We start from the raw sequence: 17,649 nt of genomic DNA, 5'->3' as shown, positions 1-17,649 counted from the left end.
TTATACAACTATTCTCATTTTTGTGTATCCATCCCTTTCCAGGTTTTCTCCCCAAGGCACACACTTTTTACAAACCTAAAAGTAGCACATACAGTGCAATTCTGTTTTTGCTTTTACCTCCTTACCACAGTTTTCCCAATGTTTCTATACTGTCTTCATAATTTTTTTTCCAAGACTACATGTTCCTGCGAATTGAAGTATCATAATTTTTACTACCATTCTCTTTATTATTGTCATTTAATTATTTTCGCAATTTTAGGGCACTGCATATATTACAGTGAACACATTAATTTATATTGCTTTTGCTTCTGATAAAATATTCTCTTAAATATATTTCCAGGAGCAGACTGCTGGGTAGGTCAAAAAGTGATTCATGATCCAAGAACTGTCATTTAAAAAGACTTGCCTTACCTCTTCCAAAGCCTGTATTAGTTGCACAGTTTTTCTGCCCGCAGCAGTAGAATCATCATAATTTAAAGACAATATTTGTTTTGAGATCTCTCTGAACCAAGCTTGAAGATTTTCTATTAATACAGAAACAAGAAAAGACTACTGAAATCCCAGAATTCCTGCAGTGGTGGCTTTGAATTTAATTAAGTAATCCTTTACAAATCTAGCTCTTAGTCACAGAGCTTTTACTATGTACCTAACATTGGTCTTAGGAATTTTCCAAACAATAACAACAAAAATGCCTCGGGCATGTGACCTAGTAGAAGAGATGAAACTTTCTATATAAATAGCTTAGTTTATAACACCTGGCAGAAAAGGGTTAAAGGCCCAAGTTTTGGGTGGGCCAAAAAGTGCCTTTGGTTTTTTAAGTAAAAATAAAAGACACATTTTTCATTTTCACCAAGAACTTTATTGAACAACCTAATCACACTTTTGTTCCACTACTTTCTGCCAATTTTCAGGCAACTTCATAATTCCATCTTCCCAGAACTCTTTATGTTTTTGAGCAAAGAACTGTTCCAGGTGCCTTTTACAGTCTTCCAGGGAACTGAAATTTTTTCCATTAAGAGAATTTTGTAAAGACCGAAATAAAGGGAAATCCAAAGGTGCAATGCCAGGTGAATACGGCAGATGAATCAGAACTTCCCAGCCTAGCTGTAACCGTTTTTGCCTGGTCATCAAAGAAACACACGGTCTTGACTTATCCTGATGGAAGATTATGCGCTTTCTGTTGACTAATTCTGGACGCTTTTCGTCGAGTGCCACTTTCAGTTAGTCTAATTGGGAGCAGTACTTGTTGGCATTAATCATTTGGTTTTCCAGAAGGAGCTCATAATAGAAGACTCCCTTCCAATCCCACCATATACACAACATCACCTTCTTTGGATGAAGACCGGCCTTTGGTGTGGTTGGTGGTGGTTCATTTCGCTTGCCCCACGATCTCTTCCATTCCACATTATTATACAGTATCCACTTTTCATTGCCCATCACAATTTGTTTTAAAAACGGAACGTTTTCATTACATTTCAGTAGAGAATTGTATGTGGAAATATGGTCAAGAAAGTTTTTTTTGCTTCACTTATGTGGAACCCAAACATCAAAGCGATTCACATAACCAGGCTGGTGCAAACGACTTTCAACTTTTTTTTTTTAATTGATTTATTTTTGGCTGCCTTGAGTCTTCGTTGCTGTGCGTGGGCTTTCTCTAGTTGCGGTGAGCGGGGGCTACTCTTCGTTGTGGTGCACAGGCTTCTCATTGCGGTGGCTTCTCTTGTTGCGGAGCACGGGCTCTAGGAGCACGGGCTTCAGTAGTTGTGGCACATGGGCTCAGCAGTTGTGGCTAGCGGGCTCTAGAGTGCAGGCTCAGCAGTTGTGGCGCACGGGCGTAGCTGCTCCGTGGCATGTGGGATCTTCCTGGACCAGGGCTGGAACCCATGTCCCCTGCATTGGCAGGTGGATTCTTAAGCACTGCGCCACCAGGGAAGCCCAGGCTTTCAACTCTTGATTTGGATATTTTGAGTATGTCGGCTATCTCCCGTATGGTAAAACGTTGATTGTTCTCAATTATTGTTTCAATTTGATTGCTATTGAACCAACCGGTCTACCTGACTGCGGAGCATCATCCAGAGAGAAATCTCCAGCACGAAACTCTGCAAACCACTTTGACACGTTCGATCAGCCACAGTACCTTCTCCATAACTGCACAAAACTTTTTGTGCGTTTCAGTTGTGTTTTATACCTTTCTTGAAACATAATATGCCACAAATGTTGTTTTTCTTCCATCTTCAATATTAAAATGGCTATTCAAAAATTCACCAATTTGTATGTTTTTTTAAATGCATGCTGATGTGACAGGTGTCACATACAATCTAACAAAATTGTTTCGAATGAAGTTAAAGACAACTAAGTGCTACTAGAGCCACCTTACGGGAAAAACTGAACTGGCCCACCCAATAAATGTTGTAAACTGATGTGTGCAAAGACAGTAGTGCAGGTGGGGAGGAGTCAGGAAGGAACTGAAGGATGTGACACAGAGTTAAGAGGATGGGTAGAGGTCTGGACAGGCAGAGGGAGGGAGAGGGAAAATCTGTCCCTAGATGAAGAGACAGACATGAGCAGAGGCTTTGGGGCAAAATGACAATGGCGCGTCTTGGAGGGCAAAGAGGGACCAACATGCAGGAGAGTGAAGTGTGAGTGGTGAGTTGTGGGGAGTCTGAATGGATTAGGTGGCGCCATTTGCGCTCACAAACCAGCCAGGCATTTCTCAAGGCAGAGATGGGGAAGGCCGTTAACATGCTCTGAGGACCCTCAGTGAATCAGGCCAAGTTTTAAGCTTAGTCTCATTTAATTTTCACAAAAATCTATGGAGTAGGAATTAAAAGCCATTTCTCAGATGAGGAAGCTGATGCCCAGAGATATTAAGAACCCTCTGCTGCGCCACAGTTACTAAATGGAAGAGCCAGGACGTGCAAACCGTCAAAGGCTTCGCTCTTTTCACTTCACCGAGTTGATTCTGTAAAGGTTTTTTGTTTTATCAATGGAATGATTTCACTTTAATAAAAGCACTTAAGGGCATATAATCTAAGTTATTTTAAGAATTGACATAAAGAACTAGCTATAATTTTAAAGATTTTTTGTAGGACCGAGGGACAGCTACGGAGTAGCTAAAAGAACATAGGAGGTAATGAGTGAGATACAGGCTCTGGACCTTTGTTACCCTCGGCAAGTGATTATAAAATAATAAAGATGTTTATCTCACAGGGTTGTAAGGATCAAATGAGAACTATCTGTGAAAGTACTTCCTAACTGAAATATGCTATAGAGCCAAAGAAGTATAAGATATTGTTTTGAATAAGCTTTGAAACATTGCTGGTATTTATAAGAACTTAAAAGAGACTAGAATACAGATTAATGTGTCTGATTAGACAACTAATCTGGTTAGATTGGTCCTGGTGATTCTTTGTTTTTTAGATACAATATGCTGACCTGCAAAACATGTTGCCAATTTATATCACACCACTAAAAACTGCTCTAGTTTTTCCAATAGGAATATTAATGAAATTTGGACATATTTTTTGACCAGCAACAAATAAATCAAATACAATAGTCATAAGCTTGTATTAACAATAGTGAAGCTTTTTAAAATAAAAATCTATATTATTCATCAATTCTACTGTATAATTAACTTTATCGGAAATAAATTTGACAGTTAAAACAAATATTAAGCATCAAAAAAAAAATAGTTTAATTTGTCACCTTAAAATTCAGAATGGTCTTTCAGGGGCAATTTGAAAGGATCCTATCTATAGGACAGGATCCTTCAAAAATCTGAAGTGATACCACAATTTTCCTATAGATAAAATTTCCTAAAAGAAGCAAGATTAAAATTGTTAAAGTAAAACTTGAGCTATGTTGTTTCAAAACAGTCTGCAGGTCCCCACTTGTGCCACTAGATGGCAGATGCGTCAGTGAAGAAGAACCAAATAGGACTGAACACAAGACTCTTAGATATCATTTATGTTAGCAGTCGGTAATATTCTTGGGTGAAGTATCCTGAGAAGATCATGAAAGTTATGCCCCCATCCCCATGCACATAAAGTTACACACTAATGACACACCAGTTTTGCATACTATGGTGGTAGAAGGAGGATATAACTCTATAAAATACTATTGTATTTATGAACCGGAGTACAAGAACCCATGATTTAGCCCAACCTCTTACTTCAAAGATAAGAAACCTGAAGTCCAGAGAGAATATGAGATTGACCAAGGGAGCACAAGGCTAGAGCAGCCAAAACTAAACTTCTGACCTTCATTAGCAACATCCCAGCATACAATGAGGACACAGTAATGACTTTTTACTCTGCTGGTTTCTAATAATCTGTGAATACTTTTCAAACACACCAATAATTCCTCTTCAGCAATTACCATTTTTCTCCACTCTGGTTAGGGGTTTCACTCCTGAAAAGACATCAGCAAGCTCCGTCATCCGCTCTGAGCCCTCCTTCTTGTAATGTTCCCATTTGGCCTGCTTTTCCGAAAGCATTTGCTTGAACATCTGTTGAAGAGACAGAAGAGATTTACTGATTTAAGAGAAAATCCAGCTTAGGCAGTTTACTAAGAAAGCCTGAGCGAAACCCAATTTATTATAAAAATAGGTGCCTAACATCAGTCTGATGCCACCTCTTAAGCATTACTACTTTATACAAATTGGGGGGCAAAAGCTAGACCATCTCTAAGACAGTGGCTCTCAGACCAACTGAGGCAAGGCAAGTGTTGGTTCTGAATTGGCATTAATGTCTAGGGCTAGTTCCTGAGGCCACCTGATCCAAACCCCCAAAGTTACTTTTACAGAACCTGGACATTCCCAGGCGTCTGTGGTTTTTATTATGTCCATAGAGGCTTTTTCAGGAGTAAGACCAAGCCCAGAATTTCCTTGACTGAACTCAAACCCTCAAGGTCCTTAGGTCAACCTTGTTAAAATGCAAACTACCACCCTACTTAGGCCCTTTCCAACATGTTCTCGTGGCTTTTAAGATGAAGACTAACACCCCGCAAGGCCCAGCGCAGGCTGCCCACCTGTCAACCTCACTTCCTACCACCTTTCTCTTGCATTCTCTCCCCTGCAGCCAACTGGTCTCTCAGATCCTTGAACTGGCCAGGCTCTTCCCTACCCAAGAGGACTTAGACATAATCTGTCCTCTCGCTGGGATGTTCTTCATCATGCTCCCCCATCTTTGTCTTAGCTAACTAACAGGTTCCTTCCTCAGCTCCCTTCTGAAACTCTTGCTTGTCTTCTCAGGGAAGCTGTCAAAGCTAGGACAGGATCCTTTATTTTAGGTACCCAGAGACCTATGTTCCTCTCCTATAGAGCGTATACCTGCTTTTATTCATTTTCATTTGTGTAATTCTCTGATTACTGCCCGCATGCCTCATTAGACTGTAACTTCCACCATCTGGTGCACTGTATCCCTAATGACAGTAGGCACTAAATGCTTGTTGTTTAATCCTGTCCTTTTCCTATAAGAATGATCTCAGACAGCTAGAATCTGTAGCCTGAATCAGAGACACAGCTATAAAATCCTAATCTTTAAAAAAATTTTTAAGCATAAAAAAGCTAAGAACTTGGTGATTATTCATTCAATATTTTTACCTCTTTGAGTATAAACTCAAATTGTGCAGTATCCAACAGCAATTGAAAGAGGATCTTGGGATTGTACCTAGAGTCTGTTAGAATCTGGTCCTTGATTTGACGAAGGCGTTTGTTGTTTGGGTCACAGGCTAGACATGAGAGAAAAGAGAAAAGAGAAAAGAGTTTCCAATTTATTAAACGTGTAGAAAATATCTATAATAAATAAGATGAATTCTTAAATACTTTCATTTCCCTTTTAAGCATTTAAAAATAAGCAAAATGTATATCAATAATAGGTAGTAAAATAAATTATATTACACCTATGCTATGGAGTATGCACAACTGAACTGTTAAATATGACACTGAATCTGACATGGAATGTCATCGTGATGTATTGTTGAATGAAAAAAGCAAACTGAGAACAGTGCTGCCCAATTTTTTAAGCGTTGTGTGGGTGGTTTATTATCGATTGTCCAATATGATGGGTCGAGCCTTTTGGCACCATTTCCTAAGTGCGTGGCCTCCTTGTGTCCTGTTTGAAGCTGCTTTTGTTTTAAGCATTGATCTCTGCCATTCAACTATGGACAGGTGTGCAGAAAAGATTTAACACAGCAGGCCCAAGACTGCCGTCTTCAAAAAGGCTTGTTTGCAAGGCCGGCTTTTGGCTGGCATTAGGGAATGTGGATTTTAGAAGAGTTCCCACCATTTTGAGAACTGGTAAGAATGGCCCACCATGCTTTAACTCTTTGTACAACGTGGTTTATTATGAACACCTGCTTTCCTCTGGGAGTTTGGAATTTTGTTACCTGCCAGGTAGAGGCTGCCTTGATGAGCCCCCAATAAAATCCTGGGCACTGAGTTTCTAATGAGCTTCCCTGGTTGACAACATTTCACACACACTGCCACAACCCATTGCTAGGGGAATTAAATGCATCCTGTGTGACTCCATCAGGAGAGAACTCTTAAAAGCTTGTGCCTGGTTTCCTCTGGACTTCACCTCAGGCACCTTTTCCCTCTGCTGATTTTGCTTTCTATCTTTTTCCTGTTACAAATCATCGCCATAAATACTACTATATGCCGAGTCTAGTAAAGCATTGAACCTGGGGTGGTCTTGGGGACCACTGATACAACAGGGAAGCAGGGTTACCCACACAAAGATGTGGCACCTCCAAACAGGAAGAACCAGACCTGAGACCATTCTGCTCTTTGTAAAGGCATGACTGGCACTCAGAGCTTTCTGGATTATCCACCACCTAGACCCCTCTCAGCCAGAGAGCTTATGGCTACTAGGCCAAGTTCACAAAATTAGGCAGTGATGACCCAGGGATAAGACACCAGATGTCTTGATTCCCTGGTCAGCCTCTCAGTTGCCAAGCTAGATCATTTCAAATAAAATAAACATTACGTTAAAAAAAGTATATAGGATAAAAAATACTAATATTTGCTGAAATTGGTTTACGGGGTCAATTATTTATGTAAGAAAGAAAAATAAAATAGGATAAGGTAAAATGTTTACAAGTAAAAGCTACTTAGATTGCAAATAAAGTCAAAATAAAAACTTTAAGACAATAAACATTGTCAGAAAGTTCACAGCTGATAAGGTACAAGGACCCTGTTAGTTGCTCTAATATCACCCATGCTTATTCCTGCTTTCCAAGCCCTCCCATCAGCATCTTAGGAGGTCTGGCATGTACAGAACGACCATGCTTTCCGAGCACATGTCAGTGGTGTTTTTGGTGCTTCAGTCACGGTGAAGCCCGAGCAAGGCTACTTTACATATTGATTTCCAAGTTACTCCATCGGAAGGAGACTCATGACAACCTGGAGGAGGGCTCAGTTTTCACGGGAAACTGCAGAGTTCTGATTTAGCATTCTCCAGAACTCCCTAGGAAGAAATATATTGGCACTAATGACATTGATCACACAGAGACAATTTTTCAGCTTCATGTTTGCCTAACGTAAAAAAAAAAACAGAAAAAAAAAACAAACTTGGAAGGAGTTCCACTTGTCTTTATATTAACTCTAATTCAACAAGAAATCTTCTGATACTAATTTGCTTTCACTGTTGCACAGGAGACATCACTGTGCATTAACAATTAGCTGCAGAGAGTTCCCAGGAGGGAATACGAGAAATCTGCGCCTTCCTTTCTGCACGCCACGGCCAAAACACCAAGAAAGCTAAATAAGCAGTTACTTTCCCCACATATGACTCACAGCCAGATGGGCAAATCATCTGATTCTTGTAAACTCTGAACTTGTGCGATCAGGTCAGACAACTGCCAGCTCAGAAGTGGAAACAGATGTGGCCAAAAAGCAGAGAACCTGGCAAGCCGAGGCTGTCCCTGGCAGGGGCACAAATCCAGGAGACCGCTGGCTTCCAGAACGCAGGCACGGCTGTCAGGCACAGTTGTCCAGAAGACAAAGAGGAGGCTGAGTCACTAGAAACCCACAGTTGCCTTTACGACAGGATAAAGAGAGGGCTCGAGTTGTTTATATGCTTCAGAATGTAAGACTTTTGGTAAAGAAGATTACAAGCTGAGTCAACGTAGTAAAATCCTCAAATTAGGACGGATTTCATGTTAAACATAAACTCGACTAATTAAAGACTAGTCCACTAGATGATTCGGCCCTGTATTCATGCTGAGAGTAAACTGTAAATTGGAGAGAGGTCTAGGCCAAGAATCGAAATGATGAAAAAAACAAAACTGGAAAGCAGCATTTGTGGGAAAGATTTAAGAAGCTGGAGATTTCTGGTGTGAAGAGGGAAGGCTGAAGAGAAATTCCACGTTTTCAAAGAGATGAAGGATGAGGAAGTCCACCTGCTGTTCTCACTGCTGACCACTCACAGGATGCGGAGACAGGCGGCAGGTAGAGGAAGCGTCAAGGGCATCCTGCCTGGCCGGTTTGGGAGATGGGGCTACTGTGTTACCGAGGTAGGCTGCAGGATTATCTGGCGTGTGGACAGTTTTTCTCTGAGAGACACAGTCTTACTTGAAAGAGCAAGGAGGTGTTGAAAGTGGGACCAGGGTAGGTGCTCAAGAAAAGTTAGCTGAGTGAAAAACAAAAAGCAGAGGCTTGGCTTTCCAGAGCTGCTAAATGACACCACTCTTAGGGGAAGGAGTGTGCAGCTCTGGAGGAGGGAACTCTTTAGTAATTAATATTGATCGAGCATTTACTAAGTATGAGGACTGCGTCAGCTCCGAATAAGTTCAGGTATTAGTCCAACCTACTTAATTTTGTACTATTAAACCAGGGGTTTTAAACTCATGGGTTTAGGGAATTCCCTGGTGGTCCAGTGGTTAGGACTCTGCAATTTCACTGCCACAGGCCCGCGTTCAGTCCCTGGTTGGGGAACTAAGATTCTGAAAGCCGTGCGGCAGAAAAGCTCCTGAGCCTGATGGCTAATAGGGTCTCAGAGAGGATCATGACCCAGGAAAGATTAAGACCCCATCTACCGTAATTAAGCACCCGGGTCTAGCCAGTTCCTCAGCAAAGTGGAGCCACGTTTCTCTGTCCTTCCAAAATCATACTTTTCTTCCATCATTTCCCCAGACTAGAATTTCTTCTGCTTTTTACTATAAAATCCTATCAAGGGCTAGTCAGTTCCTGTCTCCTCTGTGGAGCCTTGTTAGACCACCTCTGCCCTTCTACCCCAAGCAATGTTTCTCTTCTGCTCTGGGCTCTGGACTCAAATCCTACCAACTATTTTACACATCTGGCTGTTAGGTGCTGCCCTGGCCCTTGTATTAGTTTCCTATTGCAGCTGTAACAAATTACCATAAACTCAGTGGCCTAAAAATGACACAAATTTATTCTCTCACAGTTCCAGAGGTGAGAAATCGGAATGGGTTTCACTAGGCTAAAATCAAGGTAGCAGCAGGGCTGTGTTCTTTTTTGGAGGCTCCAGGGGAAAACAGTTTTTTTGTCTTTTCCAGCATCTAGAAGCTGCCTGTACTCCTTTGCTTGTGGCCCTTTCCATCTTTAAAGCCAGCAATGGTCTACTGAGTCTTTTTCATGATGCCATCTGTCTAGTTCTGACTCTTCTGCTTCCAGAAGAGTCCAGTTTAAGGATATCCCAGTTTAAGGACACTTGTAATTATGCTGGGCCCACTGAGATAATCTCCTTTCTTTAAGGTCAGCTAATTAGCAACATGAATTCCATCTGCAACTTGAATCCCCCTTTGCCATGTAATATAACATGCCCACAGGTTCCAGGGACTAGGCCATGGACATCTTTGGGAGGGTGGGGTGGGAAGCCATTATTCTGCCTACTACAGATCTGCAGCTATACTTTTTCATATGTAGACATCTGATCTCCTCAGTCTGACCAGTGACAAGTTCCTCAAACTTGGGAGGTAAATTTCCTCATATTCTCAAGCACCTAACAGGACCTGACACAGGGGCTGTTCAGGTTGGCCACTGCTTTATCCAAATTGACACAAAAATGACTAACTTAGAAAAGCAGCTTGATTCTCATTGAAGGGCTAAACCACTTTGCATCACGCAGCAGATCTGGGTTCGGACGCCTATATATGGATGAATACAGATGGTCACACCTTTTCGTGTGTTACCTGAGTCTGCGGTATGAAGCATCAGCCATCGAATGGTGACATTGCAGTCTCTCAGGCAGTTCAGAAGCCTCGGGATGTTATCCAGAACCAGATCCTCCCTCAAACAACCTTCTTTCAGGAACTGCTGCGCTTGTGCGTGCGCCCTTTCGCTGACAGTAGCATATCTGCTTGCCTGTGAAAAGAAAAAAAGACCTGAATTACATTTCAGAGAAAGAGAGAATCACTTATCTTGAAAGTGAATCACACTCAAAAGAATCCCTCGACAAATAGTAACATTTCTATATGAGACAAACAGCACATGGACTGTAGTTGATAAGGCTCAAAGGCAAGTGGCTTATTGGATATTTTTGAAAAGAGCACTGGACTTAGAATTGAGAGACTAACATCTAGAAATATTGGTGTGACTTTGGATTTAACCTCTGAGTACTGGTCTCTTCAAACGTAAACTGGAGAACTGGAGTCGCTGGCTCCTGGTGTCGCTTCTATTCGTAACTTGGATGGAAAGAGACACAAAGGCAGAAGCTAAATTGACCATTCTTCCTATTATTATCGACTAACAAGGCAGAGCAGAGCAGAAATACTCAAAAGGTGAGTTTCTACATATAAAAGCTTAACAAAAGAAATACATCTCAGCATATCAAAACTGACCAGCCTTTTTGGAAATTTGGTCATTCTGCTTTACCTAAAGCAAGAGTTAAATGGTAAACATCATTAACCTAGTCAGGTTAGTTTAAAACAACCACAAGATGTGGCACTGGAAGCCTCTGAAGAACTTCTTGTAATGTCATGAACGAGAAGATGTGATTTTGGAAAGGAATTTCAGTCATGAAAAATTAATGCTCTGGGGCCAGTAAGTATGGGAGTGCCACTTTCTCTAATATATTTCTAGGGGATGTGCCAAAACTGAAATTATTTTGTGCATTATTTATGGAATTCAATTTGCTTGAATAAAACATGCTGAAGTTCCTTGAGTCAGTATTATTCTATGCACATTTGGAAACTCAAAAACTCAGACAGATAGGCTGAGGAAGATAATCACTGTTTAGAAATATCAAGTATGCTCCCCAATAAAAAGATTTTATTTTGATTCTTCTGTTTACTCAGATATTTATTTCCTTTTGCCCTGGGTTCTCATCAGAGACAGAATATAGCCATTTCAACTTTAAGGAGATGCCTGTCTTTAGTCTTGTTGCTTACTTCACACACCCGAAATGATGAGCTTAAATTACAGTGAAAGGGTGTATTGTCCACATCCAATTACCATCTTCAACACTCATCCTACTGATGAAAACATTAAAATTCTAGCTACTAGTGAAGGGAGCTCTGTCCAAGAGGACAGTCTTTAAGCAGGAGTAAATGAAGTCACCTGGGGCCAGATGTCACACTGGTTCATTTTAGGGTGTTGACTCTTCCTCAGGATCCAAGTCTCCAATTTATACAGCCCACATAAGTTAAAATTCTACAATTACCTCTCTTATTCCGATGTGCAAAATTCACCTTTCATTAATCATTGCACTAAAATGTCTATGTGGGCATCTTCCAAATCGCTTAGGAAATCTACTTAGCTCGTTTCCTACGCCATTAAAGCTGGTGTGCAGTTGTTTGAGAATCCTCCCGATTAGCCAGAACCTACCTGTTCTCTGACGTTAGAAAGGTCCAGGGTATTGTTTAAAGCAGTTTTTGCAGCTTTGTAGGGTTCCCAAGCATCTGCTAGATTAACTGTGATCCCCATGTAAATACTGATTACCTGAAAGAAGAGACAATCGTTCAGTATTTGTTAAATATCTACTCACTTCAAGGCAAGGGGCTGGGAAAATACAAAGTTATAGAAGACATCACCCACTCCTTCAAGTTTAAATGCCGTTCCAGTGAAAAACCAAGATTTTCCAAATATACAGGGAAGTGGTTTTCCTTATGAGCACTTGGGAACAAGAGTGACTATTAAATGTTGCTATTCATGGGAAAATAACTAAAACAAGGTTTTCCTTTCAAACTGCTGTGTGTAGGATTCCTTGGATGAACAAAAATGAAAGGGGAAAGAAAAGTAGACACTGACTGGAGTAGGGGTTTTCCCAAACATTTTCATCTCACCTTCATACTCTTAAAATCAAACTAAACTTGTCCCCCAAATTTCTGTGAGCAGAGTGGCATTGTGTTTCACATTCATTCTTTTTAAAATTATATGCAGTCCCTCTTTATCCCTATTAATATTCTCCTTTAAAACTCTTTGTGGTCTAATATTTTCTCACTAGCTTTTTATTGGTTGGCATTTGTCTGGCATATCTTTTATTTTATTTATTTTTAAAAATTCCTTTATTTTCAGCGTGCCAGGGTGCTTTTTCAGGAATGTATCTTGTAACTATCATGTAATTGGACTTTGACCTTCCTTAATACTAAAAGTGTTTCTGAGTATAGCATTATGGACAGAACCTCTTTGTTAAGCTTAGGCAAACGAAGCCAGACTCTCGGAACTTTCCTCTTGGCTACTCAACTCCCAGCACATGGGTATGATTCATTTGTGGATAGGAAGCATCATCTCCTAATTATAGGCTGCTCTTCTCCCCAGTAAAGCTCCTCATTCAGGCCCCTCATAATAGCTGGTAAGAAGTGAAATAAAATCTGCTTCCTGAGAACGTGATCCAATTCACTGTCCTGTGTTAAAAACTCTATGTGCAAAGAAAACATTGCATACATATTAAGTACAATGTCAGTCTTAAACCTTTAAGAATCAATATTTTTAAGTGAAATAATGTTTAAAAAGTTATAAGCACATCCTTGCAGTAATGTAAACCTTGGCCCCATCAACATTAGCTTATAGATAAAACTTACTATAAATGTGCAATTCCTATTCACAAAGTGACAAATTAGGTAAATTCTGCTAACTTAGATTCATAAAATAGAAAAGAATAAAGAAATGCTATGTAACTTAGTTGAATCTCAGTAGCTAAAGCGAGATACATTTTAACACGAGGTTTTACCTTGCGACTATCCATTTAAAGAAAAAAAACACAAATGGAAGCTTCAGGAAATTTTACTGACTGATTTATTCCTTCCTGATTTATAAAATTCTTGACAGGCTTAAAGTAATTTTACTTAAGTGAGTTTATGTTTCATTATTTCAACATTATGACCTTTGGATTACAGGCCAAAAGAATGGAAAAATCAGTTCTCCGGCAAGCTTATCATAGAGAAAAAAAAGACTAATAGCAATACTTGCCCAATTATCTGGAAAGTATTTATCCACTATCTCTCTCATTTTTGCTTGATGGGTATGAAGAATGGAAGGCTCAAAGTAGAGAATTACATACAACATGGCGGCCTGATTTGCCAGAGCTGTGCTCCGATGTTCTGGCAATGGATACGCCGAGACCTGCAAGACAGAGACCAGACCAGGAGAGGCAGATGTTAGCAACAGCTGAACTTACATGTGCCAAATAAATGACCTAGTTCTAGGACACATCAGCCTCTCAAAAGTCCGTGTCCTTTGAGGATCCCGGGCACTGGAAACAATTCTGGGATTATGGCACTGGGAACCAGGGCCTTCTTTCTTATCTCTAGCCACATGACATTCTCTTGACTATCCTTGACTCTGCTGCAATTCTAACTCTTTTCCCTAAAAAAAGAAAAAAAATGTAACCCTGCGTCTCCCACTAGTTGTCCATTTCTGAGTCTCTCCCATCACAGACAAGCTCTTAGAACTGACAGATTCCACACTCACTGGTGCTCTCACCTCCTGTTTATTCTTCAACTCACTGACATTTGATCTCCACCATTACCTCAATGGAACTCCCTAGGGCCACTCATGACCTCACAGTCAGCTAGTTCAATGGACTCTTTTTAGCACTCTCACTTAAATTCTCTGAGGAATGAAATTCTCTCCTCCTCTGGTTTCCCAGACACCACTCTCTCTTCTCAGTCTGCATGCTTTGTGCTCTGCTTCTCTCTGTCTTTCATATGCTGCTGAGTCCCAGGGCTCCATTGCCTCATGTATTAGGAATCTCTGGCTCCACGTAGTACATGGCGCCTCGAGGACCATGAGCAGAAAGGGAGGAAATTATTACAAGGACAGACACAGCAATGCCTCATGGAGCCCGCGGGCAGGAATGTGGTAGGGCCCTGGGATGGGCCTGGAGCTTCGAACCAGAAAGCCTTCACTGTTTCTCCCCTGGATGTGTTTGCTCAACTTTTCTCTCTCTCCAGACTGTTCTCTATCACATGGCAGAATGAGGCTGTCCAAACTCCAAGTCTTGCATGTTGTGGGTAAACCCATGTCCAGAAATTGTTTCTCAGGCCCAATTCCAAATTACCTGGAGACAGGGAATCTGATCCATCTTGGGTCAAGTGACCGGCCCTGGCCCAATCAGCTAGGGACAGAGGAGGTGGAGGGCAGAGAGAGGGGTGGACACACAGCACAACCACAGCTCAACCCTGGTGTTAATAGAGGTCACGGGGCAAGGAGAAAATTGAGACACACTCCCTTGAAATATGGACAAAATGGACCGCCTAAGAGGCAGAAGGGTTAATAGAAGGGTTAACGAGAGGCAGTAAAGAAACAGCGTGGGCTTTGAAGTCATACAGGCCTGCGTTCAAATTATGGTTCTGCTGCCTACTTATGTGATGTTGTGAAAATTATGTAAGCTCTCTAAGCCTTATTCTCAACAGCAACATGAGGATAGTGCTGTCTATTTTGAAAGATTATTGTGAAAAATAGAGAAAACAGTATTTGAAAAAAACCTCCTATGATTCTGGTTCATGTTGAATTCTCAATAAATGGCAACAAATATTATGGAGACCTGGTATCTGCAGGTAGCTCCTCATTTTGAGTTGTCTTAGAAAACCAAACAAAAGATGTGGCACATATATACAATGGAATATTACTCAGCCTTAAAAAGAAACGAAATTGAGCTATTTGTAATGAGATGGATAGACCTAGAGTCTGTCATACAGAGTGAAGTAAGTCAGAAAGAAAAAGACAAATACCGTATGCTAACACATATATACGGAATTTAAGAAAAAAAAATGTCATGAAGAACCTAGGGGTAAGACAGGAATAAAGACGCAGACCTACTGGAGAATGGACTTGAGGATATGGGGAGGGGGAAGGGTGAGCTTTGACAGGGCGAGAGAGAGTCATGGACATATACACACTAACAAACGTAGTAAGGTAGATAGCTAGTGGGAAGCAGCCGCATGGCACAGGGATATTAGCTCGGTGCTTTGTGACAGCCTGGAGGGGTGGGATAGGGAGAGTGGGAGGGAGGGAGACGCAAGAGGGAAGACATATGGGAACATATGTATATGTATAACTGATTCACTTTGTTATAAAGCAGAAACTAACACGCCATTGCAAAGCAATTATACCCCAATAAAGATGTTAAAAAAAAAAAAAAGAAAACCAAACAAAACAAATAACAACCAAAAACTCTTTATTTACACTTAACATGTTCATACAAAAAACTAGCAGGCTACCTAAGAACTGTACAGAACAGGTGTGCTCTGTAATAAATGATATCCAGTTATCACAGGCCCAACTCTTTACTCTCTTCTAGTAAGAAAAATATATATATAATACCTAAAATTACGTTTTCTTTAGGAAAATGAAGTCAAATGGTAACTTTCTCTGGTACCATTTTGAGTGAGTGAATGGTATACATACTGGAGAGGAAAGTGAGCCTTTCCAACCCTGCTCATGCTGCCTCATTTGCCTGGGCTGCCCAGATATCCCCTTTGTCACCTGTTGCAATCTTGCTGCCCCTGTCACATGCTTCACAACACTCTGCACTTCCCCTAAGATAACACCCTATCTGGCTTTACTGGAATTCTTTTGTCTGTGTTCTTTCTTCAGCTACAAGCTCATTATGAGTAGGGACCAGGGCCTGCCTTCTTCAGCAATGGATCCCCAGCACCAAGCACACGGACAGCCACATACTGCACACTCAGCAATCATTTCTTAACTGAACCCCTAAAAGAATGCATCTTCTTTCCAAATATAGCTCAAATCTCATCTCCTCCTTGAAATCTCTAATACTGCCCTAATTAATATCCCTCTTTCCTTAACAATTCCAAGGCACAACTCAGAAAGTTTTAAATAGTTTCTAGCTGCTTTTACTCTTCTGAGGAAGGAGAAAAGAAAGGAGCAATTGAGGAGGAAGGTGAAATCAGTCTTTTAAACTATTAGGACAGATTTAAAAATAGACTTAATCCCCACCTGGTTGTAAATATCATCAGATCTTAGCCGACCAATGACCATGCTGATGAAGGTCTCGTTGATAGGCACCCTCTGGAAGTAACTGTCAGGATAGCTGGGTGGTCTTTTGGCTCCTGGTTGGCTGGAATAACCTGTACTTCGAAGCAGCTTACAAATATCATCCATATTCGAATCAGCAGAAGATCGAGCAGCACTGAGCCATGTTCACAATGGGAAATAAAGGGCCAAAGAAACCGCATATATCAGAAATGCAAAGTCCAGCAAAGCAGAAGAATTTCAGTATAAACTTGACTTTATATAATTTTAGATATGACTGTAGGTCAATTTATATCCCTAAAATTCAAAATTATATTTTCAAAAAGCCTGTTGTAATATACCAAACTGATAAGATGGGTTCCTGTATGTATGTACAGTTTTATGTGAAGGTCCATGATCCGTTTCCCCAAAATCCTTGGGGCTGGATTTGTTTCAGAATACAGCGTTTTTCAAATATAAGAAAGTAATGATACATATATCATGTACGATATAATACTCCAGCAGGGTCTTAGATGGCATTCCATGATCAAGATATATTAATATTTCTACATTAAAATTTATGAACATTCACACAAGTGAGATAAATAAAGACTGTCTATAGCCTCATGTCTGCTCCAGAAAGGTGCTGACTCCAAGATTTCAACTTAGGTCAGGTTTGCTGCCAACGCAGTTGCTCTGTATGCATGTTGTGCATGTGTGTATGTTCATATATTTTTGTCAGAGTTCTTTGGATTTCAAAATTGTGGATAAAGAATGTGAACCTGCACCAATTTTCATAAATTTAAACAATAATTTTTAAAAAGTCTATCAATTTCAAGTGGGATATACCAACTGGTTTTTCTTGGCAAGATGTACCTTCTACAGAGATTTAAGCAGAACATCTGTGATTTTTCTGGTGGCTTGAAGTAGTAATCCCCCAAAGAGACTCAATCTTAGACTTGAAGATGACCTCCTATCTGATGTAAGAATCTCCTTTACTACTGCTCTGACTTGTAATTGTTCAGTGTCTCTTCAGTAGTGGATCCTCACATTCTAATGAATTAGCCATTATACCCTAAGGGACAAAGCCGGATTGTCAAAGCTGGGCTTGATTAGCAGATTTTTTTCTTCTTCTTCATGTTGTTTATGGTTTTTGTTTTTCCAGGTACTTTCAGAAATAGAGGCAAGACCATTCATAGCCCATTTTTAAAAACATGGATGGTCAAACTGATGTGAATGAATTACGCATGCTGGTGGATACTCTCCTCACATCC

At 40.6% G+C, this 17,649-nt stretch overlaps 1 protein-coding gene across 5 annotated transcripts in view; it reads right to left on the bottom strand.

The window, feature by feature from the left end:
* WASHC5 (WASH complex subunit 5) overlaps window positions 1-17,649 on the bottom strand; it is a 55,731-nt gene that overhangs the window by 29,280 nt on the left and 8,802 nt on the right. For all 5 annotated transcript variants that reach the window (XM_089898728.1, XM_022554104.3, XM_022554101.3 and 2 more), the window contains 7 exons: window positions 16,361-16,553; window positions 13,370-13,522; window positions 11,786-11,899; window positions 10,153-10,324; window positions 5,603-5,730; window positions 4,378-4,507; window positions 412-524 (listed from right to left, as the gene is read on the bottom strand). In XM_089898728.1, coding sequence (XP_089754854.1) covers window positions 412-524; window positions 4,378-4,507; window positions 5,603-5,730; window positions 10,153-10,324; window positions 11,786-11,899; window positions 13,370-13,522; window positions 16,361-16,553 — 1,003 coding nt within the window. The remainder of the gene's footprint in view (window positions 1-411; window positions 525-4,377; window positions 4,508-5,602; window positions 5,731-10,152; window positions 10,325-11,785; window positions 11,900-13,369; window positions 13,523-16,360; window positions 16,554-17,649) is intronic.

Source organism: Delphinapterus leucas, chromosome 17 (assembly GCF_059928025.1).
Source record: "Delphinapterus leucas isolate spDelLeu-1000000601 "Yukka" chromosome 17, BTC_Dleu_Yukka2, whole genome shotgun sequence".
In the NCBI taxonomy this organism is placed as follows: Eukaryota; Metazoa; Chordata; class Mammalia; order Artiodactyla; family Monodontidae; genus Delphinapterus; species Delphinapterus leucas.
This window is presented reverse-complemented; position numbering and strand designations above follow the sequence as displayed.